This window comes from Haliaeetus albicilla, chromosome W (genome assembly GCF_947461875.1).
Source record: "Haliaeetus albicilla chromosome W, bHalAlb1.1, whole genome shotgun sequence".
NCBI classification, from domain to species: domain Eukaryota; kingdom Metazoa; phylum Chordata; class Aves; order Accipitriformes; family Accipitridae; genus Haliaeetus; species Haliaeetus albicilla.
Genome location: NC_091515.1, coordinates 4,799,657 through 4,824,806, shown reverse-complemented (window position 1 = coordinate 4,824,806; position 25,150 = coordinate 4,799,657). Strand labels below are relative to the sequence as shown.

The 25,150-nt window shown below is 39.6% G+C and overlaps 1 protein-coding gene across 3 annotated transcripts in view; it reads right to left on the bottom strand.

Annotated features, from left to right (window-relative positions):
* The window catches only part of EPG5 (ectopic P-granules 5 autophagy tethering factor), a 57,664-nt gene that overhangs the window by 18,247 nt on the left and 14,267 nt on the right, over window positions 1-25,150 (bottom strand). For 2 of the 3 annotated variants that reach the window (XM_069775366.1, XM_069775368.1), the window contains 21 exons: window positions 24,945-25,100; window positions 24,435-24,592; window positions 20,929-21,083; window positions 20,212-20,352; window positions 19,839-20,003; window positions 18,494-18,616; window positions 16,645-16,904; window positions 14,858-14,998; window positions 13,998-14,142; window positions 12,964-13,161; window positions 12,329-12,439; window positions 11,422-11,541; window positions 9,631-9,797; window positions 9,203-9,430; window positions 7,210-7,333; window positions 6,165-6,306; window positions 5,914-6,085; window positions 4,793-4,955; window positions 4,062-4,204; window positions 2,334-2,490; window positions 558-752 (listed from right to left, as the gene is read on the bottom strand). In XM_069775366.1, coding sequence (XP_069631467.1) covers window positions 558-752; window positions 2,334-2,490; window positions 4,062-4,204; window positions 4,793-4,955; window positions 5,914-6,085; window positions 6,165-6,306; window positions 7,210-7,333; window positions 9,203-9,430; window positions 9,631-9,797; window positions 11,422-11,541; window positions 12,329-12,439; window positions 12,964-13,161; window positions 13,998-14,142; window positions 14,858-14,998; window positions 16,645-16,904; window positions 18,494-18,616; window positions 19,839-20,003; window positions 20,212-20,352; window positions 20,929-21,083; window positions 24,435-24,592; window positions 24,945-25,100 — 3,364 coding nt within the window. The remainder of the gene's footprint in view (window positions 1-557; window positions 753-2,333; window positions 2,491-4,061; window positions 4,205-4,792; window positions 4,956-5,913; window positions 6,086-6,164; window positions 6,307-7,209; window positions 7,334-9,202; window positions 9,431-9,630; window positions 9,798-11,421; window positions 11,542-12,328; window positions 12,440-12,963; window positions 13,162-13,997; window positions 14,143-14,857; window positions 14,999-16,644; window positions 16,905-18,493; window positions 18,617-19,838; window positions 20,004-20,211; window positions 20,353-20,928; window positions 21,084-24,434; window positions 24,593-24,944; window positions 25,101-25,150) is intronic. The other variant, XM_069775367.1, reaches the window with a different exon arrangement.

Here is a 25,150-nt window from a genome sequence, read left to right as displayed (position 1 = left end):
TAATAGTAATTTCTCCACTGACAATACAGGTAGACAGTATCATGCAGCTCTGAAACAAGAGATGTGCAAATCACTCGCTCTTACCTAACTCTGTATGTTTTAAGATAGGCAGGAAGGACATTGGTGCCAAACAGAAGTGGAAGACTCAGACACTGTTCCAAATTTTTCTTTTGTTTTGATTTTTAAGATACCTGGAATTCACTGGCTATTTTGATGAATGTCTCTGCAGAGATATCAGGCAGAAGAAGCCATCGAGAACCTGCTTTAATTTCAATAGTAAGAGTGCACTGAAGAGTAAGCCCTAGGAAGCACATACTGATACTATCTGGGCTAGGAAAGGGTAGTTTAAGCTTCCTATTTGCTTTTGTCTCCAGCCCCTCTTGAGCTTAAATACAACACATACCATTCAGGCTGAGCAACACAGATCTATAGAACCTGTCAATGTTATTTTAAAGTACCAGATTTGCACCTCTTTCTTCCTTAGCCTAAAGTCAGAGTCTTTAGGAAAAGAATACCCACAAAAGCAACCCACAAAACAGACGCAAGGAGTACTTTACCTTTGTCAGAAGCATGAAGACAACATCACTGTTATCCTCACTCAGGAAGGCCACTACTTTTTCATATAAAGTCACAAATTCATTGGGAGAGGCAACAGGAGTGAAGTAGGGAGAAAGGAGAGTACAGAGCCTTCGATTCTGCAGGATTGTCTGGAGGAGACGTTTGCATTCTGACTTGGTCCCACTGATGAACACCTGAGGAAATTGGGAATGGTGAGAAAAATGGCCCAGTATGATTCTATTAGAAAACTGACCTCTTAAAGCTTTTTGTCGAGACAAGTACAATTTTGGTCCTTTTCTAAAAGGAAAGTTTTCTCAAAAATGACAGACTGTACAAGATCAACATCAACTAAATACTGCTGTTCCACAAGATATAATGTAAAATAAACATGTTTCCCAAGCATGCTTAAGAACAGCGCTTGCGATCACACATGTTGTCTAAAAATACCTAGAAATACAATTTTTCTGATGGGATAGCAAAAGAAAACGAACCCAGATTTCAGCAGCCCTGCCTGATATTAGAAAAAAATGTAAACAGAACTATGGCTATCAAGAACTTTTCAGCACTTCAGCTGTTAGAGGTGCTTAAGGACAGCTGCACATGGGAACAAACTGTATCTAAGAGATGAAAATAAATATCTGAACCCAAAGCAGAGGCTAATGTTTTTTCTCAGAGCTCCCACATAATGCATTCCCCATGGCAAACATTACCAACAGCAACAAGCACTTATGTTCTCTACCAGTAAACTTCTGGCTAGCTCTCTACACAAAGAATACTTAAAGGCTGTAGAAGAGGGCTGTCTAAATACAGAGGTTGACAAGATATACATCAGCTAGAAAAAGCGATCAGTAATAGCAAAACATATGCCAAAACACTCTTTTATGCTCTGGAAGTACCCAAATTTCAGTTACCTGCCCAAAAATCCAGCCTACCTTAGCATTTAACTAACACAGTGAGCATTTATTAGCACTAAGCAGGCATCTCAGAGCTACAGTTTTTATTTTGCTTATATACAAGCTTAGACTCTCCTAAAGACTGTGTATATTTGCCCTGGTTTCAGCTAGGATAGAGTTAATTGTCTTCCTAGTAGCTGGTACAGTGCTATGTTTTGAGTTCAGTATGAGAAGAATGTTGATAACACACTGATGTTTTCAGTTGTTGCTAAGTAATGTTTAGTTTAAAGTCAAGGATTTTTCAGCTTCTCATGCCCAGCCAGTGAGAAAGCTGGAGGGGCACAAGAAGTTGGGAGGGGGGACAGCTAGGGCAGCTGACCCAAACTGGCCAATAGGGTATTCCATACCATGTGGCGTCATGCCCAGTATATAAACTGGGGGCAGCGGGAGCGGGGGATCGCCACTTGGGGACTAACTGGGTGTCGATCAGTGGGTGGTGAGCAATTGCACTGTGCATTAGTTGTGCATCCCAATCCTTTTATTATTACTGCTATCATTTTATTAGTGTTATCATTATCATTATTAGTTTCTTCTTTTCTGTTCTATTAAATCATTCCTATCTTAACCCACAGGTTTTGCTTCTTCTCCCGATTTTCTCCCCCATCCCACTGGGTGGGGGGGCAGGTGAGTCAGCAGCTGCGTGATGCTTAGTTGCTGGCTGGTGTTAAACCACAACAATATTACACAATTAATTGAAAAGAACAGTTGAAAGGGATAGAAGCTTAGAAGTTAATTTTCAGGCTTCTGAATGTTTTAGACCACCAATATCAACAGGCAATTGAAATAAGCACTAGGCATCCAAAAATCAGAGGATAGACTCACTTGGCCTAGAATCTCAACGCAGGACGTGAAGAACTGCCTTGTGGGAGGATTGCGTTGAGTTTCATCACACACATATTCCACTAACATAAAAAATAAACTAATTCCAACTTTCTTAATTGCAGGCATAGGCTGCACCTTGTAGATATTTATTAAGGCCCTGAAAAAAAAAAAAAAAGGCAGAGTAAATTTACACATGGAAAATAATATGCGACAATAAAGAAAGGTTTCTTGCCAATATATAGCCTTGAGATGGATATTTCTGGCTCACATGATCATCAAGCATGGGTTCACAGAATCACAGCATCGTTGAGGATCTCTGGACCAAACCCCCCCTACTCAAGCAGGGCCACCTACAGCTGGTTGCCCAGGACTATGTCCAAATGGCTTTTGAGCATCTCCAAGGATGGAGACTCCACAACCTCTCTGGGCAGCCTGTGTCATCCCTCACAGTAAAAAAGTGTTTCCTGATGTTCAGAGGGAACCTCCTGTGTCTCTGTGCCCATTGCCTCTGGTCCTGTCACTGGGCACCCTTGAAAAGAGCCTGGCTCCATCTCGTTTGCACCCTCCCTTCATGTATTTCTACACATTGATAAGAAACCCCTGAGCCTTCTCATATCCAGGCTGAACAGTCCCAGGTTTAGCTCAAGTCATTTTGCTGCCTGAAACGGGTACCTCCAAACCTTAGAAAGTCTCCATAATCAGAGTCAAAAAGCGATCATCAAAAGATTTTTCACAGCATAGTTCCAACAGATTATTTCTCCCTCAAATCATGTGTTCAGCATGTTCTTAGGCCATCTCAACTACATTTGTACTGCAAGAAAATTTACCTCATTTTACTTAACAGGCTCAGCAATAACAGAATTAAAACAGAATCAATCTTTTTTTTGTGCATTGCCAAGTACATGTTTTATTGAGCTCAAACCCCCATCTTCACTGAGTCTGAATTTAAACATCTGAAAAACATTCAATTCAAGAGCTCTAAATCCCAAGAACTAGCTCATCCAGAGTTTTTCAAATTAATGATCAAGAATGAACGTGTAGAAATAGTAACCAAATATTTTTACTTGTACAGTGAGTACACTCTGTAGGAAACCAACTACACTAAAAGAATCCCAGCAGAAATCTAGAAGATTGAGAAGAACGGTGTTGCAAAACTGGACCTCTGGGATGAACTCTAAAAGGTCTTCAAGAGGAAGAGGGTCTTGGACCAGTCCATTTATTCACACAGACCCCAAAAAGTACCATCATATAATCCTCTTCCACTGCACGGTTTTGTTTCACACATTGAAAACCTACCTCAAATCATAGCTCTCTACTAAAGAGCTACGTCCTGTACTATAACAGGGAAAAACCTACAGAGACATTAAAAGCATAGTTTAGCCTATGGCTGAGACAGCTGTGGTACAAGTTTGCCACTTCCTAAAGTTTAACATAGCATCCCTGTCATCCTGTTTTGCAGGGTTAGAAGGGCTATTCTAATATACAGTACAATAAACTGAAGTAGAAAACAATACTGTGTGCCCTGTTGAGGCTGAATGACCTTCTGATGATACTGTTATTCCTTTAGAGGTCTATGTCACAAACATACACGTCTCGGGATTCCAGCTCCGTTGTTGACCCAAGCTGACAAGCATTACAAAAAACACAAACAGGTTCCACATTTTAACTCTAACATATAAAAAAGAAATACAAAACATCACTACCTAAAACAGTGTCTGAACAACCTACGTTATAAAATTTTCCACATGTACTGCTGCTTCCACAACACCCAGAGAAGGTGGCTTCGTAGCTTCTGCCTGCAGTTGTCTCACTTCTTTACGCAAAGCATGAAGCTGCTGGTTCACTGCTTCATTTTTATGTTTCCCTTCAAACTAAATGACAAAAAGACACATTCATTTCAGAGTAATTCTAAAATTCTTCTATGTTGCACCTATTGGTAAAAATGAAGCAGAACCCAGTAAGAAAATTCAGAATATAGATGGTTTTCCCCGAGAGCTTTGAGCAGATTTACTATATCATGCCCAAGCACACATCCTTGGTCACGTTCCTATTTGATTATCACACAGTAATTTAATTCACATCTTTTACGTAAGACTTTTAATCCACAGGGACTGAAACTTAGAGGGGAATCAAGAAATTCATGTACCAAGCAACATGGGAATATTTCTATAAACATTTTCATGCTTCTATTCCTATCAGTGAGCATATTCATACATCCACACATTGGGAAGCAGTTTAGAATGGATGCTATGAGCAAAACAAACTTTATGTGACAAGTTATTCTTCAGCCTTTGATCTGCATCTCCTTTTGAGCATTACATACTAGTTATTTCAGGTAACTATTATATGTGTATGGATTTATTTAGTCAGCTGCTACCATTCTTGTAACCATTCAGCCATTTCACTTTCATTATCCATGTCCAACAGCCCTGAAATAGAAGTGATGCCATGTCTCCAACCTGGATGGTTAGAAGAGCTGCTCCCTGACAGCCTTTATTTGAAGTTCCCCGGCACTCCAAATGGAGGGTGATCTGCTCTTCCCGATTGACATACAGCTTAGGTACCGCGTCCAATATTTCACTATTAAGAGCAACATGCTGAGATTCCCAGAGAGCTGCAATTCTGAAAAGCATTCATTAATAAAGTTAGCAAAACCTTTACTGAAAACAGTAATGCTAAGAATTTATAAGCAAGAGATGAGACGTCAATTTAATGTGCTGTAAAAAAAACTTGTGACACTTTCCTAGAAAACATAAAAGGTTATTAAATGAAATTGAGTTAAAACTTCAAAGTAGTAGCACTTCAAAGTACTAAAGAAATAGGTTTATAACTACAAAACTACTCAAGTCTGCGTGAATTTTTTAATTATTCTATATGACAACCTGGAAGGAAATCAAATAGATCACCCTCTGTAGGAAATGCAATCTTCCACCAGACAAAAAAAGCTGGACTGTGGGATGATTCTGTCATCAGAAAAAAGCCCACTTAAAATTGCTGCTGGAATTGTTTAGACACATCCTCTCTTGGGCTTAGCAAGTTTTGGTTTGGTTTATAATATCGTTATTAAATGACTACATTGGGTGAGAACAGCTATAGATTCATCAACTGTGTTTGCAAATAATTCAGCTGGATTCTCTTAGTAGGAATATTAAAAACAGAAAGTCTCTTTCACTCACAAAGCTAATAGTTCCAGAAATCAGATTTCTCTCTTAGGGGCTCCAGTACTTCGTATTGCAGCTACTACATTAGTGCGAAAGAGTTAACTAACTTACTGTCAACAAATCTAGGCTAAAGGGAGGCTTCATTTTAAGAAGCATGCCAAATGAGAAAAGAAACTGTAGAAGTTAGATGTTAGCTAATGTAATGTCAGTCATTAGATAAGACTTGTGTAGTCTTATCTTAGTTAAAGGAGTGAAATAACAACATGATAACCAAGAAGGAAAAAAAAAAAACGCGACAAGAAGCGGAAGCCAAGTACTGACAGCCTTGTGCCAACACCACAAATGAGGCTGCTGCAAAGGGCACCTGAAGACACTGCTAGACGTGCTAGTGAGGCAGAAGGAAAACAGCTATGTCTTACTTGGCATGTCGCTGCAAGATGTTAAGGTCCATGCGCATGAGCTGAATTGCTTCTTTCTGACTTACTAGACTGGCAGAGGAAATAACTGGCACAGGAGCTTTCATCGTCTGGAGCGGAAGAGGGGGCTTGGGAGTATCAAACTTCTTCAAATTATTCATTATCCTCTCTTTGGCTAGAAAAGAAACCAGGGCTTCAACATACTTAATAATTCTTTCTGACCCAGTTTCATTAACAATATTCTTAACTCTTACCTGATAAAGGGTTGATGAAATCTGTTTGACCTGCAGAAACACAAGTTGTATGTGATTCAAGCTGAACTTGCAGCCAAAGGTTTAGAGCTTCCTGAAACTCATGGCGTATGAGTTCAACATTGACATACTCCATCCACAAATCCTAAAGCACAAAAGAATTAAATTAGCATTCCCATTTTGGCCAGTACCATATACTGTGCATCCATCCAGTAGCTGGGTAACTAAAATAAGTACATAAAACTAGACCCTGCAGTTTTAAACCATAAGAAAATTATTATTATTGGGGGGGGGGGGGGGGGATCTATATTGAAGAAAAAAGCTGCAGAATTTTTATCACATATACAGATAAGCCACTGAAAAGCATTTGTGACACTTAGAGAAGAAATCAGACAAGCACACATGGTATAATTTCTAACAAATAAGAGAAAGGGTACAGATTATTAAAACTTTGTTCCTAAAGAAGAAACACAGAGGAAACCAAGACAGTCTAAAACATCATGGCATGATTTAACTGTAATCAGGCTAAAGCAGGACTGCAGGAATGGAAAAAAAAAACGGAGGCGGCATGCCCTTCCAAAAATCTCCCCCCTCAGATGTTTTTTTAATTATACTAACTCTTTAGGTTTACTGGACAGAATAATATACACTTCCCGCTCGCTAATTTATATTTGAACCTGACATATTACAGACTACCGATATGAGCAGATTTTGACTTCCAATATTCTGTCACTTAGAGTTCCAATTTCAATAATTCTCTAAAACCGTCTTAGAAAATAAAAAGAATTACAGAACAGTACAGAATAAGAACTGTGGTCTCATTAAGATAGGCAAGAAATCTACTCATGAGTCCTCGCTCAAACATAAAGGAAGGCAGTTTGGGATAGCACAGGATTTTTACGAAAAAAGTTAGAGCTGTGAAGGTATCATACATGCTGTATGTATATTAAAGACCAGTGATACCAAGTCTCTCGCTACTTTGGAGGACCCATTTTAATGAGTGAAGTGAATCTGGGATCCCAGATTGGCAGTGTCATTAGCACTTCACCTGTTGATTCTGCATGACTTTAGCAAGTCTATGTGCATCATATTGCTTCGGTAAAGAAGGAATGTACGTGTCTCCTTTCTGGAAACTCTCTTCTTCCAACCACAAAACAAAAACATTACAAAGCCTGAGGAAAAAAAAAAAAAGGAAAAAGTAAATCAATGTGAACTTTAATTCTATGCACAGCACGTATTACACAGCAGTCTCATTCTGGGGTTTAGCGTTAAGGCAACGAATAATGCTACAAGGTGACATGGCTCAAAACGTAGGTGTTTCAGATGTTTTGTGATTAGTTTACCAAGTGTCAGTTCAAAGACCAGCAGTGAAAAGAAGCTATTTAGAAAAATATGAAGGGCAATAACAAAGATTAACAGGACAAATTTTGAAATGGAAAACATTTATGCAAATTAGCACATGAGCCAGGACTGGAATAGTCTCTTATATCAGGGAACCTCATCCACAATCCCATTTGAAAGACCAAAGTCAAAACAGCACATTTGAGCAAGTTTGGCTTCTCACCCCAAGACTTCTCTAGAATGCCCACTCCAAAAGGTCACACCTGAGTTGAATTACATCTTTCAATTTATTTTCAGAGTCAAATTCACAGCTAGTTTATTCACATTTCCTCCTCTGCTAACAATGTATTTTAACATAAATATACCTCTTTCTTCAACTGGCATCATTCTACTGAGTGGTACCCTTTTTATAATCATACCATCCAAGCTTTCCTAACAAGGAAGAACTAGAATGCCATTAAATCTTCACACTGTGGGATCAAATATCATTAGCAAACTCCTGTTTTCTATATCACTGTCATTGGTGAAAAAAATGGAAGTAGTCTAGTTCCAAGAATCAGTCTTTATGAACTCTACCAACATTTTCCCTCCTGTCTAGGGGGTCATTAAACATCCTGAGCATAAGATTTCCTTAGCTGTAGAGCAGTCTGGTTTTATGTTGGAGTAGGGAACTCCTCTGAAATGAAAGACTGAAAATATTAATGAAGTTACACCCAGTGAGCATCTCTGGATTATTTTTCACAAATGACCAAGGAGGATTTATGATCGCCCTTGTTTGTTTTTACAGTACCTACTGATTGCTGGGGGCAGAGCAGGGGGGACCACTTAAAAGCAGCTCAGATCCCATATGCCCAAACCCCCTGAACAAGGGACTCCTTCCAAATAATCCTTTCAACTAGTTTCTGGGAATATTCAGATACTGTAATACTGCAAATATTTCTTAAGGTAGACTTCTCAGACCAAAAGCCTCTGTGTAACAGAACCACGGACTCCTGAACAGCATAGCTACAGTTTCAGTGTGCATGAGGTACGTAGCTCTCAGAAGTTACCACCCCTTACAAAAGTGAGCGTTCATCAGCCGCGTTCATCAGCTGAGTCGCAGTAAGTGACCATGCCCACCTCCTTAGTCTACTCTAACACAAGAAGAGAGTCTTCTGCTAAGGTTTTGGTTAAGCACACATATCACTTTCCAGCTGGCACATAACACACTTGTCGCAGCTCAACTTTAGCATGCTAACTGGGTAAACTGCACTAACTGAAACGTGTTGAAGTCCCCAGTAAATTCCCTGATGAAGTAATCTTATTCAGACATAAATTTAGGCCCTGGTCTGTGACAAACAGATGTATGCACACAAAGTAGCATTTTACATTTATAGCTAGTGACGTACATACCAGTAGCAGATACGTCTACACAGCAAATATTTTACCAGCATGGGGATATCATTAATTAAAAACACAAAGCTCTCCCCTAAGGGAGATGTTTTATTTTTAGTAGTAAAATCAGCCCCCTCTCAAACAAAACAAGTTATATCAACAGAGGAACGGATTTGACCACAACTATACATATACCAAGTGCCCGCAGTACATCTAGGTCAGCCAAGGGTCACATCCCTTAACGCCTCCCACAGCTAAGCCTGTGCTCTAGTAGTTGCTCAGGTGGTCGCATTGAGTAAGATTGAACTGGGCAGGCTTTTTTTTACCTGACAAGTTCCTTATGCAGTTCTGGTGAAGTCAGGTAATCTGCTGAGCAGCTTGCCTTCTCCGGTGATCCGTCACTGCCCTCTGCAGGACTCTCTACTCTTAGTGCTTTACTGGCAGCATGGTGGAAGTCTGCTACCTCTATTAGCCGCTGCTTCATTTCATTTAGTAAGTTAACATGAGCTGCGCTCTGGAAAAAACGTCTTCCAATACAGCCATCTACAGGTAATCTAAAAACGAACAAAGAAAGGACAACAAACTCTTGTTGCAAGTATCAAATCAGCATCTCTGCAAATAAATTGACTCTTTAAAGAAGCTGCTGGTACCCACTGCTTTCAGGTGCAGTCTTAGTGTGAGGCATTTAATCTCACTTGCAGTGCAAACTTATTAGTGCTTGCTAATCTGCTAGAGCCCTTATGATCAGACTCACCCATATTGTGGTCCTGGTCGGTGAAGGTAAAGGAGGAAGAATTTCTGCCAGATTAGCGGCATGAGAGGGTGGTCAGCAGGGGTAGCAAGGGCTTGGTGAGCCCAGCGGTAAATCAGGAGCCTCTGAAGGGATGGTACGATGGGCAGCTTCAGCTGGGTCTGTGCTTTCTGCAAAAAGAACATTTTCAGATGAGTGTTCTGCTGTGGTTCCCTGTAACAGGCTGTCACAGGTTAACTTAACAGATTAACACAGCATGAAAACTCAGCAATTACAGAGGAGAAAACTTTGGAAATATTCACACATCTGTTACAGGTCTTAGAGGAAGAGCTGCCCTGCTCAGCTATGTTGGACAGCTGTTAGAGAACAATGCTACACCTCTGATGCTTAAAAACAAACAATAAATAGCATGATGGCTCTGTGGTGCCAAGCCAACATATGAGCCATTGGCGTTAAATACAGTTACTGTTCTTCCTCACAGAAGTAGAAGTTCCTAGTTTAGACTTCCATAAGACTGGTGATGTTAGAGAACAAAGCAGCAATAGTGAAGCACAGGGCACATTCCAACTGGTAAAAATAACAGTCTTAAGCCACATGAGGACGCAGAGTCCTACAGTGTGCCACTTTTAGCTTTTTCCAGACTACATTCCATACAGGCCTATTGAAAATCTAAAACAAAATAAAACTAATGTGAAGAAATAATACAGAAGGAAACAAACAAAAAAAATTTTCTTTCTGCAAAAGCAGAACGAAGGCAAAGCAACGTATGAGCAGCAGCACTCCCTATTAGCAAATTGGAACGCTACTCCACGGACCCATTAAATCATTAAGAAGTCAAACACCAAGCTCCCACGGACTGTGCCTGAGGCAGGGGAATGGGAGGCTTTTCTGAGTTCCCAAGTCTTAGTGCAGACCCTGGCACTACCTCATCCCACACACTAGACCTTGGGAACCCTCAGCACCCTTTTCCACACACTACCCACATACTATCTCACTGTTTTCTAGCTAAATCGAGACATGCAAGCCCAGGGGCTAATGTTCTCCAGACTAGTCTCCAAGGATGAAAGACATGTATTAGTCTGGACATAGCCCAAGCAAACCTATTTTCATAGAGCTTCTAGACTACCTTCTTCATTAAAACACACTGAAAAAGTTGAGATGAAGGATGGGCCAAAAGTTACACTTCAAGACTGGACAGCTTTGGTTTCCACTTGCTTCATTCCAGAATTTCTAACTGAATTTGGGCAAAGAACCTGGAAAATGCTGCAACGTGGCTTAAAGCACACCTGACTAAGTGCCTTGTTAAGGGAAAGACCTAAATAGTTCTGAAAGTCTTGGAAAATAATTCAGCAAATACAGAGAAAAGCAAAGCCCAGACTTCTGCAAAATTCAGATTATCTGAGAAATGCTCTTTGAAATATAGACACGTTTTGCCACCTGTAAAATAAGAGTATCTGCACTCCCCATCTCAGTGGTATAGAATAAATCCACTGAAGATCATAAGGCATTCAGATAACCCAGAAAATCATGCAAGAGCACTAATTAGTGACTGAAGTTTTCTGTAAATAATGTTATATTAAAAAACAGATACTTGCATGGTAGTTTTTAAGTGTTCAACTCAAAATGTAAAAGCAAACTTCCCTGAGATTTATTTTCCCCTGGAAAGCCAGATAAAGCATTAGTTATGCTTTTATCCTGATAAGAAAAAGTATGTAAGATAAAAACTGAACAATGCAAGGGAACACTTTTCTCCAGCAGTTCTCGCTCATAAAAGTGGATGAACAGTTCTCTCACCTTCAAAGCTTGATCAGGAGTTAAAGCATTAATAACCAACTCCCCCTCAACAACTCTGCGAAGCTGTGAATCTTCTTCAAATATTGACTCCATATTTAACACCATCCATGAAAACCAGACCTGTACAACACAGTAGTAACAGAAATATTAATTAACAAAATGGCAGGGGTAGGATCAGGAAGCTTGCTGTTTTCTTAAGAGGAACACATTTTTGCCAGAAACTCATTACAAAGTTGCAAAAGCAGTATCAATATCTGAACAAGAAAACTGAAAATCAGTTTCCTCCTTATCTACACTCAAACTTTCCCTGTGTATTTTGTACAATCTTGAGAAAGAAGGGGGAAACCAGGGACAACTGACAGAATTATCCAGAGAGTTCTGGAGAAAACAACCTACTCAAATGCAGTAAAATAAGATCTCCTCTCTCCCACCTGCACTACACATTTCATTTGGGGTACTGCAGGTTTTTTTTCTTTTTGCTTGAATAAGGAACTTGCTTAAGCAGAGAGAAAGCAACTAGCATTCAAAATATTTAACAGATAAAGACTGATTAACAGAAAAGTCAGGCTTTACGTATTTTCTGTCATTAAATATATCGAGAACAATTGAAGATTAAAAGAAATCTTAACTAATAAATCCTATTATATGGATTCTTGGACACAAATCAGACAAACTCTCTCTGTGCAAAATGTCCATGTTCCCTTTAGTGTAATAAACCCACAGTATTCTCTTAGGCTAAATTAGGATTTTATCGCAAGAAAACTCACAAATACTGGGATAGGAAGAACGAGGGAACAAGAAAAAATCTGCAAAAACCTGTGAAAGAAGAAAAAACAAACCCCAAACCCTAGACACCTGAATATTGCTTATCCCAGGGTTGTTCATAGAACACCATCATACCACTTACCTGAGAGGAATTAGCATTGCCCTCAACAAAGGAAGGTGTCACATTGCCTGCCACAATCCAGCTAACAAGCGAAGACAGCAGACCTTTGTCACAATGATAGCCCAAAGCATTCTGCACGGAAACAGAAAACATTGGGGTTTTTATTGTAAGCAACCTAACAGATGATTTACAAGCTACAGACTTGTCACTCTACCTTCATCCAGGTTCCTTTCTGCCTCACATTGCTACTTCCCAACCTTAGCTCAGCCAGTCACCACCGAAACGCCTGCTTGTACTTCATGCCTTTCTCAGTGAAAATATTGTTACAGTGACAGTGTTTGTTTTTTCAGTGTCTATTTTTGTTCTAAATGCACTATTGAACATTTGAAATGCAAAGATCACAAACTAAAATAATATGATAGAACTCCTATGAATGAACCTGTGTTCCAAATGGTTTTAATTATTATTATGCTTAAAATATCAGGTTTCATTAATCTTGACCTACTCAGAAACAAATCAGATAACCCCATTATCACTTATCATCATGACTGTTGTTGTTGCATTTCAGAAAAATATATTCATATTAAAATTAGAATGAGCAACACATCAACTGACCATTTACTCAATAGCTACACCAGTACACCACAGCTATTTACCTTGTGTTGTTGGTAAAGCAGCTTTTGTACACAGTCCTCTTGACTGTACTGAAAGGCAGCTTTACATAAGTCATCCAACAAGAAGAGTGTTGCCCGGTCCCTGTGCCACAGCTGCTGGCTGGTGAGGACCTGAACCCAGAACTCCAGTACTGCAGCCGGCCCCACTCCATTTGGCTGGTCACTTAGGAAAATGTGAGTCTGCCCAATTAAAGGGTAAAATTATTCAAGAGATTGCAGCTTCAATTAAAGCTTAAGAAATTATTGAAGAACTGTTTAAATTGCATAAGGCTGTGGGCCTATCCTTAAAATAAGTAGTTTACAACGATGCTCTCGATGCTTATGTAAAAACAGCTTTGCATCTTCTATCTTCAAATTTCTGCAGATTCTGCAGCCTGGAGAGCTGCAGATTGTACCAAAAACAGACCAATATCATCAAAAACAGACACAAAAGCCATAAGTGGGATCCCTGTGACCTGCAGGCATAATGGCACCTATTTCTGAAGTGTAACCTGCTGTTCCTGCAAAAGGACTTCCCAGAGCATGTCCATTTCCCTCTCTAACTTAGTGGACCTTGGCTCTTGACCTCCCTGCACTTCAAAAAAATACTGTTCCCTAACACAGGAACATTTTTTCATACCACAGCCATAAATTAATGGTCAAAAGCAAAGCTTTCAAACATTAATATATCTGCTGCATTCCTCAACTAACACAAGCAAGAAAGTAGGGCTGCATATTACAGTCCCTTTTTAGGCAGTTTTGACCTGGTATTAGAAAATGTGCTTTCCAGGAAGTCTGGAAGGCACATATTGTTGTCATGTCCAGTGTCACATGCATTGCCAGATTTAGGCAAGTTTAAGCAGAAGTATTTCAGGAAACCAAACTCAACTATTTCTGCTTGATGCAGGGTACTCCGTGGCTGCACAACTGCCAGATTCAGTATCCTTTCTAACCTTCAACACTAACTCAGTCAAAAAAGCCAACCTGTTTTTCAATCTCCCCGAGATTATTTTATTTTTTTTAAATAATCTTCTTACCTGTATCATACTACTGAGCAGCTTAACATTTTCTCCATAGCTCACACTTGTCAAGTGCTGTGTTACTTTATGGGTAACCTGCTGGGTCATGCCTTGGGGGACTCCACTATCCAGATGAAGGAATAGTTGGATGTAAGATAAAAACCTAGGGATGTCAACAAATTAAATTAATTCTAAAATTTCTCCTACTGCATAATATACAGAAAACCTGCTTCTAGAGAATTTAAAACCAGCTCAACAGCACTAGTGACACCCACATACAAGGACTCTGATTCACAACCATGCTACAGATTTAACCATATCATAGGCACAGTATGAGCCGTTCATGGCAGACTGTAATTCAATGCAGCTCATCAGGACTGAATAAAGTTCCTGATCCACATCAGCATCCAAATCTAGCCCAGGAACCGTTTGGGACACTGCCAGGTGGTCCAAGCCAAAAGCACCCCAGGGACCACATTACTAAAGGACCAGGACAGACAGCTGAGGTCCAGCACTTGAGAACACTCCCAGTTGTTGCTCAACTTACCAAGAGTGACACAGTTAAACAGTATTGCTGCTTGTCTTTCTCATTCACCTGAATACAACAGTTACTTGTAAATACAGCTGTCTGAAGGCCCCTTCTGCAGTGCAGCAGCAGCAGCAGTGACGACTGTACACGTGATGTCAGTAGGACACGCTTCTACAACTACCTCCTCAACCACAGTCAGTGTCAAAAAGTAACTCGGCAAACAAACCAGATGTACTTCCCCATCATCTGCGTCACATTCTCACCAGATGCAAAACCCAGAATGAAGTCTGATAAGATTAACTTCCATTGTTCTTTATCAATAAACATATTAGGAACGTATAATGCTTACTGTTCATTCTTCAGGAGATAATACTGGCAAGAGTAAAATAAGGGTAAAATTTTATCCAGTACATGGACTACTGTTCTCAGATATCTAGACTGGATGAGTACAGCCAGAAGAGGGATCCCTTCAGCACAGAACTTCTCAATGCTGTAAAAAAGAGAGAGAGAGAGAGAGAAACATATTGACTATCAGCAGAAAGGGAGACAAAGTGTTGATATTTTTTTTGTGAACTGAGATGTAAAGACATTCGTATCCTTACACTTGATCTTTGAAATCCTAAACAGCTAAATCCACAGGTTTTTCTTCAGCTATAGGAGTCATTCAATTGCTGACAGATTTGGTATTTCCTGCCCTTCTGGGGAGGTTGTGTTCTGTCCTCCAAAAATCACTGGAGATGGGGGTCTTTAGCCATGAAGCCTCAATCAATTTAAAGCTCAGTGTTCTTGCCTAACCTAACCAACCAGGCTCTCCCTCCAGGCAAAGAAAGAACCTACAGAGGGAGCTTCATATTATCTGGCTTTGACATCTCCTCAGCATGGATGATGCTCTGGACATCTTTCTTCACTACCTATAGATGGAGCTCAGAGGGTTTCCTTAAAGTAGGTACTTAGGTGGTTGCAGTCAGCTGAATCCTACTCTTACTGTCCAGAAAACTCACTAGCATCAACTTATTTGGTACTTTGCTCTGCATCAAGTTTTGCTAACCGAGGAGGGTTGCACATTAGGAAAAGATGTAAAACATTAATCCTATGTCTACTCTGAGATCATGAAAATGAAATATTATATTAAGTCACTAGCATACAGTACAGCACTTTGTTTCTTAACATAACTGGCCTTGAACTTTTGCATGTGATAAATATCAGTGTTATTGTTTAGACAGGAGAAGGATGTCAAATGGTTCTTCACAAGGCCAAAGCGGGGGCAGGGGGGGAAACCAACACAGGAGTAAAGAGGTTCCTTGTTTTTTGTTCCATGCTCAAAAGACATGTAAACATTTCCATTCTCAAACCAGTATACCTTCACATCAGTCTCAAATTACTCCAGTGCTTTGAAGACGCGCTTATGTATCTATGGCATAACCTCAGCATCAAGTAATGGCTTGGGGAAGGAGAAGAAAGCCAAGACAATTTCTCTTTAAAGAGTAAAGCAGTATTATATGCAGAAAACAAGTTAGTGAAAATTTTGAATAGAGTAAGAGATAATTAAAGAGATCACAGATTCAGGGAAAACAGACCTGGGAGAGATTAACCTACCCGTGGGTCTATACCTTAATCAACTAGTACATTTGATTATGTCCAAAGCTTACCTACAAACCAGCTGAAAGCACTGGAAAAGACTGTTGGAACACAGTCAGGGCTAGGAGGTTCAGTATCAAGGTCATAAAGGTCTCTATCATTACCAGCATAAGCGGGGGTTTTTTTTCTCTTCACTATTTTCTGAATGGTCTACTTCAGCCCTGCTAAAAAAATTACCTGTAGGACAACCCTTTCAGTAAGTGTGGTTAAAAGTTATTCTTGTCCATAGCAATCATGCTAACCCCTCAGTTGCAATACTATTTCTAATGACTATTCTGACCCTAACACGCAGAAGGCAAAAAATAGTATTAGCAATATAAAGGAAATGGCACATTGTTCAAAACTACAGTCCCCAAAAGACTGCTCAGTCCCTTGCATCTGACATCTTTTATTCTTTAAACGTGCATAAAGATGTTAATAGCCCTCAGTTCATCATTAGGTAGGCTGCTCAGTCACTGGGGCCATGCAACCAAGACAAACACGAAAAAGCACGCTTACCTGTGACCTAGCGTGGTCATTGCCAGCGCCAGATAACAGCCGATAGGGATGCTTGCTTTGACAGCCTTCAGGAGGGGGTGAAGCGTGACCAACTCTGTCATGTCGAGCACTCTGTCAGACACAGGGACTGCAGGCCAGCCGTGCTGCATGCCACAGTCATTTCTGTGAAGCTTTAACCTCAAAACCAAACCCCACGCCCACTGATTAAAGGAAGTCTCCGGTGTTTCTCCGTAACGAACAATGCTGGCTAAGTAGGAGACCTGGAACAAAGCAGCAGGAACAGGAATGAGAGGAAGCACAGCCATATTACAGCATATATGGCACTAGTCTAGGACTTGGGTCAGCTTGTATGAGTTTCCTCTTCTGTCACAATACCGTGACACAAGATCAGAGCAGCAGCAGTTAGTTTTCAGACACACCACATAGCACCACCAATTAAATTTGTCTGAAATCTCTGTTTCTATGGCCTTGATTTCCACAACCCTCTCCCCCCGCACCCATCCCTTTTGGTGAAGGCTATCAACCTATACTTGTTTGGCTAAAGTTTTCCAAACTAGATATTGGTCTCAAATTAAATTTTATTTTTACTATTTAAAAAAAACCCACACACAAAAAACCCCACACACAACCTTCAGTAATGTTTAAGACTGCTAGTGAAAGGAATACAAAAGATATATATGTACAAAAAAACATCTGTCAAAAAAAGTCTAAAACCTGGTAGCCTCTCCTTAGAAAGAACTCTGTAACGTGGACAGGCAGAGTCTCTGCGTCATGTACATGTGTCCATTATCATAAAAACCCTGTCCAGATCAGAAGGAATTACAAATCTTTGGGAAAAACTATTATACATGCTCTGACCAGTGTAAATTGCAGAGCTGGGAGTCAGTGCAGATATTTCATTCTCTCCAAGTGGGGCTACAAGAATCTAAGCATTATTTTCTCTCAAATTCCAGTTACAAGCTCACGCAAGTCAGGACAGATTCACCAATAAAAGTGGTAACCAAGGCTGAAATATGCTTAAAAAGATAACTCATCTAGCTGGCACAAGACAACAAACCATGATTTAAGAAGTGCAGAGAAGCAAGTCAGAAAAGAGCAGAGACAATAAGGAACATTCAAAGTGGGGGAAGAAAAGACTGGGGAAAAAAAGCACAGAGCAGGAGGGGAGGAGAAAGCACTGTACAAGAAATACTGAGAAGACAAAGCACAACACAATGCTAAAAGCTCTGAATAAATAAATAGAGGCATCTTGGACTGAATATCCAAAAAAGGCATTTTTAACCTTGATCTTTCTATCCTTCCATTCCCCTTCTGTAACTTGGAGCCATACCTTCCTCAGTCACCAGTGTGCTGTAAAATCAATGTAATAAATGTTTGTACGGTGTTCACATAACACAGCACCGATCACTACGGAAAAGCTCCTAAAATCTTGAGTCTTTAAATAAGGTAAGACTAAGAGCTGGAGGCACAGGAAGGATGTCTCTTATGTTCACCAGTAATAGTAACTAGCCTTTGATTAAGCAAGTACTGGCCAACTCTGCGTGAGTAAAGGATGCTTTGCAAGAACAGTTTGCAACTATCCAACTAGAGGCTAGATAATAATGCAAACCTGCAAGGGGACAAATTTTAAATTTCTATTTCTCATATAGATGTTCAACATAAGTCTAACAGTATCTTCAAATAGGTTTGTGGGTGCAGCAAAAACACTGAGTTGGTATATTATGATGTTCTAGTAGTATCAAGATAGTATAGCTTTTACAAAGAAAAAAGAAAACAAGGTCTTGGCCTGAAGTTTATCCTATCTATCACTATCAATAATCTATTCCCTGTAATTCTGAAGAAGGAATACCTGTTTTATGCTTTCAGAAAGCAGCCCAGCATATGGTTTCTGGGAGAGATATTTCTGATACGCTTCCAGGACCATCAATGCAACTTCAGAATGGACAGCTGGATCCAGATGAAGAGCATCCTGCTAAAAACAGAATTGCACAACAACTTTGCCTCATTTAAAAGGTCTCTACAACTGTATCATTCAGCTGCACTACAGAGAAATAAATCTTAAACTGAAGAGCCAGAAAGAGATTAAGTATTGTCATACCAAGGCAAAATCTTGGCCAGTGAGAAAAATCTCAGGCCAACATTGAAGAATAATGAGCTCACACTGGGCAATACAAAGCTCGACAGCTAGATTATTTCCAGAAAAAAAAGGACCATAATCACTTCTCATGTGCATTTGGTGGATTTATAGAAATTAATCAAAAAAAACATAGATGGCATTTTAAATTACATAGTACAGACACTGGAAATCTTTCCTTTAAAAAACAAAACAAAACCAAAAAAGGTATCATGGTCTTTTTGCATCAAAACACAGTAATTCCTCTTATCAATTGCCACGTTAAAGAACTATTGTCTCCTGTATCAAATGGTACAGACATGACACTGTTATTGCACAGCAAAGACCTCACAGTTAGTTTTCCCCACCATTCCTTTGTTTTCATGTTTCATCAAGAAACAGGGAGAAAAAGGTAACGCAATCTTCATGTACAAGTATCAGCACAGTCAAAAGAAGAGTTCAGTATGATCAAACGCACGGATTACAATGCTAAAATGGATCACTGAACGCAGGCAACAGGATTTTTTCCCCAATCTATTTCTGTTTCTCTCTGAAAAAACATTCACCCTCAGTTGGTTCCTGAACTGATGGAACTCCTGGAGTAACCCATTCTATGGAATATTTTCCAACCATTTAAATAATGCTGAGGGCTTTGAAATCTCTAATTTCAATCGTTAGTTTTCTGGCACTGTGAAAACCATACCTGGATATCAGCCCACAAACTAGAGTCACATCCGTCTCATACACACTTCTTGGAAGATTCTTCTATTTCTGCAGCCAGAGATATCTTAATCAAGTCACTCACAAAATTGTCCTGTCAGCTGTTTCCTCTAGAGAGGAAACTCCTGCTTAAATATCTCTTTTAATCTCAGCTGCAGACTACAAGAAAGCAACACAATCAAATCCTCAGGCAGAATGCTGCAAAATTACTGTGAAATTCCCATCCTATGCCATCAAGTGTACAGCCATCATATAAAAGCATGTAATTAACTGTCTTCAAATTCTGTTATAGCCCCAGGTTGAGCAACACTTTTACTCTGCAAAACTGACCAAGTTCAGACCTCCTGTTTTTAATACATACATGCTCACCGAATCCCCAGTTTAGCCCTTCCAAGATAATGCAGGCTAGTTTGTTCTCCACTGTTGTTAGACTGTAATTTAGTAACCAGTCACGAATCAGTGCTATCTCAGACGAAGAAGGCTTCCACAGGTACAACGGCAGTTCTTTAAACAGATATAAAGAAACCTTTGAGGGCAAAAGAGAAAAAAGGTTAATCAGTAGTCAGTATGGAACAATAATCAGCATTATGCCCTTCTATCTTAAAGAGTGATACGATCAAAAAAAACATGGACAGGTCTTTAACAGAATCCACTCATACCAAGCCATATCTTGTAACACAGTCTGGTATGGCCTCTAGTTTTAACTGCTTTAAGTGATGGATGTTGGCACTTACCATCCCAACTTTCTCAATGGTCTCTTTAACTCGATCCAGCAGCACTGAAATAATCTGTGTGTGAATGCTGGCAATTGCTCCCAAGAGTTCTCGACCAACTTTTGAAAATGTCTCTCTTGTGGAAAGACTAACATAAGACAGCTGAGAAGATGAGCAGAGAGAAGTTACTGTTTATGGCTGACCTTCACTGACTGCAATAAAACGTCTTCTGAAAAATACAGAACTAAATTGCTCTTGGTGATCCTGGACAAAGTTGGTAAATACCAATACTAAAACTGAAACTGATTGTCCTAGAAGATAAGGAAATGTCACAAAGTGCAAAACTAAACATAGGAACACCACCACCACAGACACACACTAAAAACAAAACAAACAAACAAAACCCACAAAAAAATTGCTACACACCACAACAGGAAAAAACACCACACAAGGAATTTCAGAGCTACAAGTTAGATCCATGTGATAAAAATTAAGCAAAACAAAGATATTTTTGTTCATTTGTTTCATTCTGGCTTGGTTTACAGAAAGGCTGTTCTTCTCCCAGAAGAACATGCACTTCAGGATATTTCAATTCAGTACTAGATTATAAACCTCAGAAGTAGTGCTTTCTTAGTTCCATGGTAGAACAAACTATAGCAGCCCTGAAAGTTTCACACCTTCCACTGTTAGGAAAAGAGCATTCATTCTTTTCCTGAATGGACCAGTAATATTACTCACCTCGTATATCTCCAGAACAATGATTTTGATAAAATCCTCATCAACATCAGCCCGTTTGGTTTGTGCCATCTGAGCAAATGTGGTGAGCAGACAAATTTCTTCTGAGCAGTTCATTGATTTGAGATACTTTTCAAAATTTTCAAGGTGCTCTGGATCTAGAAGAGAGTCACATGCAAGCAACATGATAAAAGAACTGTTACAGGACATACATCATCAATATTTATACATTTATTGACAATCCAATCCCAGAGAAGGAATCGGTGACAACAGAATTATCATCACTGGGTTAGTATTCTCTCTTCAGAAGTGGCTGGTATTGGCTGCTTTAAAATAAGGTGCAAGAAACACCATAATATGCAGTGAGTCCATATGATTCAGTAAATATGCTAGTAATTCATAATTCATAATGAAAACTAAAAATGCTTCAAGAACAGCTGGAATTCAATTTTTAATATTATTTTAACTATGTAATGTTAACCATCCACAGGAAGAATTGCTTGAATCTTTTTGCTTTTTAAAAATGTTATCATGGTTTGAGCTGCCATTATATATTGGAGCAATTAATTCCACAGATTAAGTCCAAATTATATGAAAGAATTCCAATTTTAATCAGCACACAGTCAAGAGAAGATTAAAACTAAGCCCATCAAGCACAGCAGAGAGGTTTCGATCAAGTTGAGAGATTGCTCATTCCACATACCATGATCTCAAGCAGCAATTAAAGTGGGGAGATCATTCTATGCCGACTACAAATAAAAATACTTCAAGCATCCAGCCCTGGGCCTAGATTATGTCCAAGAGTTAATAGGAAAGGTTGGTTTCAGTTTCTCGAACTCAATACAAGAAAATTACTGAATGTACTTGTTTGGAAAAAATGTCTGAAAACAGAGAACTGAAGTTGCACAGGACAGGAAGGATAAGAGATGCTTTCACTTGAATTCAAGGCAGGTTTCCTCTTTAAACCCAATAGTGAGATGTTGCCAAATGCAAACAAACATTTCATTCCTCGGGGTGGGGGACAACAGGAAGGGAAGGGTACAACAAAAACCTGAACAGGAGTTTAAAATTATTTTTATTTCTTCCAAATAACTTTAAATAAACTCTGTGCAGCAAAACAAGCACTGAAAGCTGCATTTGAGCTGTAAAATTGTTTGGAGAGTGGTGTGCTTCCTCTGAAGCATAACATGCCAGAAAACAGTTTACAGTGATCTTACCGTACCAGTTGAATATACTGAAAAAGCACTCATTGTGGCACTCAACTACTTAATCTGCACAGGCACGTGCTCAGCAGGCTTGTGATTAAACACTTCCACTTATGTTACATTCTATTTTAAGGGCTTTCAAGAATTTTGCAACTGTACTTCAACCTGAGAAGGTCAGACTTGTACAGCCAAAACATCTCATGAACAGTGTGCTAGAGAATTGGGTAATTTAAGTAAAGAGCTTTCCATCTACCAAGACAAACTACACTCCTGATAGATACAATAGACATGTCTCATCCATTTATCTCCCTTTCCTAATGCTACCTTTTATCCTTATAGCAGAAGTTACAGAGCACTGTGTTTATTGTTGTTGTTTTGGGATTTTTTTAAGCTAACACAGAAGGACAAAAATAAATAAAAAAAAAGACTATGCCATTGCTATATATAAAGAATTATATATATTATATAAAGAAAAAGCAGAATTACTCACAGCATGGAGAAGGGGTTTATATCTGGTAGCTTTCATAGTCCAGAGGTTATCCTAGTAAGTGCAGCTCCATCACTGCACTCCATTTTATCATTCTCTTTCTACCTATCCCTTAAAAGCAACTATGGTCCCACCTCCATATATGCAAGCCTAAAGCTTCCATCAATTACCAAGGCTTGCTACCCCTTGTAGATTCACCACTCTTAACATTTCTCAAACTTAATCTGGGAAGGGAAATCAATAAAAATGGTTCTCTCCCAGGAGAATGTTAATGCCATGGTCTTTTAGGGTATGAATTACAGGAAATTAAGTCAGCATTATATTGGTAAGTGTCAGTCAAAAGAAGCTACTTCAGAAGATTAGATGGATTTCACTGAAAGAACCATTGATATTCCCTGTCTAGACATTTGTGAAAAATAGTATTGTGCTGACATAACCCATCGAGGAGAATGAAGAGGATAAAAATATCCTGCGTCAGCATACCAGGGACTTCAAAACATAGAAGTTAGCTAGAAGCAAAACAAAGGCTGAACAAAAAAAAAAAAAAAAAAAAAACCAACCACACACCACCACACAAAAAATCCCCACACACCAGAACACCAGTGTTTGTTGCTGTCAGAGCTGCAACCCACTACATCATATTACATTCTCTTTGTTTGAGATGCAGTAAAAATTTCTTGCAAAAACAAAAATAAAGAAGTCCTACTGAAACAGTGTAACCGTTACTGTTTTGGCTGGCAAGTGCTAATCAGATCAGCACTTCATGAAGTGTACACAGCTACAGCCTTGATATCCCTCTTCCACTCCACATTGCCTTAAATGTTAGCTGAGCTTGCACACAGTTAAGATACTCAGTAACCTCTTAAGATCGACATTTTCTTCTGCTTCTCCATCAAAAGACTTGGTTGATGTGGTAACTGCTGTCTGGGCTACCAGCTAGCTGGAAAGTAAAACTGACAGTGTTATTTGCTCTCCCTGAAGACAGCAAATAGGCTGTGAAGTAGGGAGTTACTGCTTTGTTTACCTGTCTCCCTGTCAATCAAGTCCTGAAATATTTTCCATGAAGGCAGCAACAAAGGGGAAGTAGCATTCCAGCTAGCTTCTAAATAACTCCACTACAGCTGAAGCCACCACAATCACTGCGGAGATGAACACAGGACAGGAGTCAAGGGGAAACAGAAAGAAAAGGTGTCATACAGGACAAGAAAAGCATCAAAAGAAGGCTTGAGATAATGGAAACATCTGTAGTTGTGGAAGATAAGCAGATCTCCTACAATGTAAGTTACTGAAGCCAAAACTAGCAAGATGCGGGAGCGGGGCGGGGGAGAAGAGGACTGGGGTATTTATAGAACTATCAACAGTCAACAGCTCACACAAAAAAAAAAAAAAAACCAAAACAAAACAAACAAAAAAAAACAACAAAAAACCCCACCTAACCCTAAGTGATACAAAATTCTGTATTTGAGGATTTAAATCTTACTTTCTAAATACTATAGAAGGCCAAGATGGGACCTGATATGAGGATACACAAAATGTACCTACTGCATGGTGCTCTTGCAGCTCTCTGAAGCAGCCAGTAGCAGCCACTATCGGAAAGAAAACTAAAAGGACAGTAGATCTGACAATGCCTGTTAAAATGAGATTTTGGTCAAACAAGTACTGGAAGACCATGAATTGCCCAAGACACTTATAAGGCCTCTGGACGAGTCATGGTGCTGAGGGTGTATTTAACAATGCAACATGTGAAGAACTAAACCCATAGCTGATGCAGCAGTAGCTGGATCGATTAGAATTGGTTCCGAGTGTAGAAATTCTACCTTTAAGTCTTTGTTTGCAGTCAGCAGGTTGCAGAGTAGAGCAGAGCTTTTCCAGGTGCTCGCTCTCCGCACAGTGCATGACAAAGAAGAGCCTCCAAAGCATATTACTGGATAAGGTTCCATAAGGCATCTCGGACATGAACAACCAGACTCCCAACCTGTTGGATTTGAAGAGGCAGACAGTTTCACCCTGATAAATCCCAACATTTGAAAAGGGGACATACACCCACACCTCTGCCATGTAACAGAATTAGGAATGTGAGGATGTATCTTAGCATCTCAAATTCTGAGTTAACCTCATTCTGAATTGAACAAGTCCTCAGAACTTCTGTCAGAGGCTAGAATTCAAGACATAATTCCTCCCCATCCTGATGCTACCAATGTACTGAAAAATCCTGCATATTGCAGTCTTGTTTAAACCATTAAGTATTTAAAGCTATTCCAAATCCCAGTTTCAAATATCTGACTCCTCCAAGACAAAGCCAGTATCAACCACATGGGACCGCCTACCTTTTTGCCTTCAGAACATGTAGAACAGCTCTGAAAAACAATTCATCAAACTCCAATTGCAATTTTTCCACAGAGTAGGGATGCGTTACTGATCCATACTGTCTATTGCCGCTAACGTATTGGGCCCAGTGGTCACTCACATGACAAAGTGTCATCCTACACAGCAGAACAAACAAGTCAAAGAAGGATCATTAAGTACATCATCA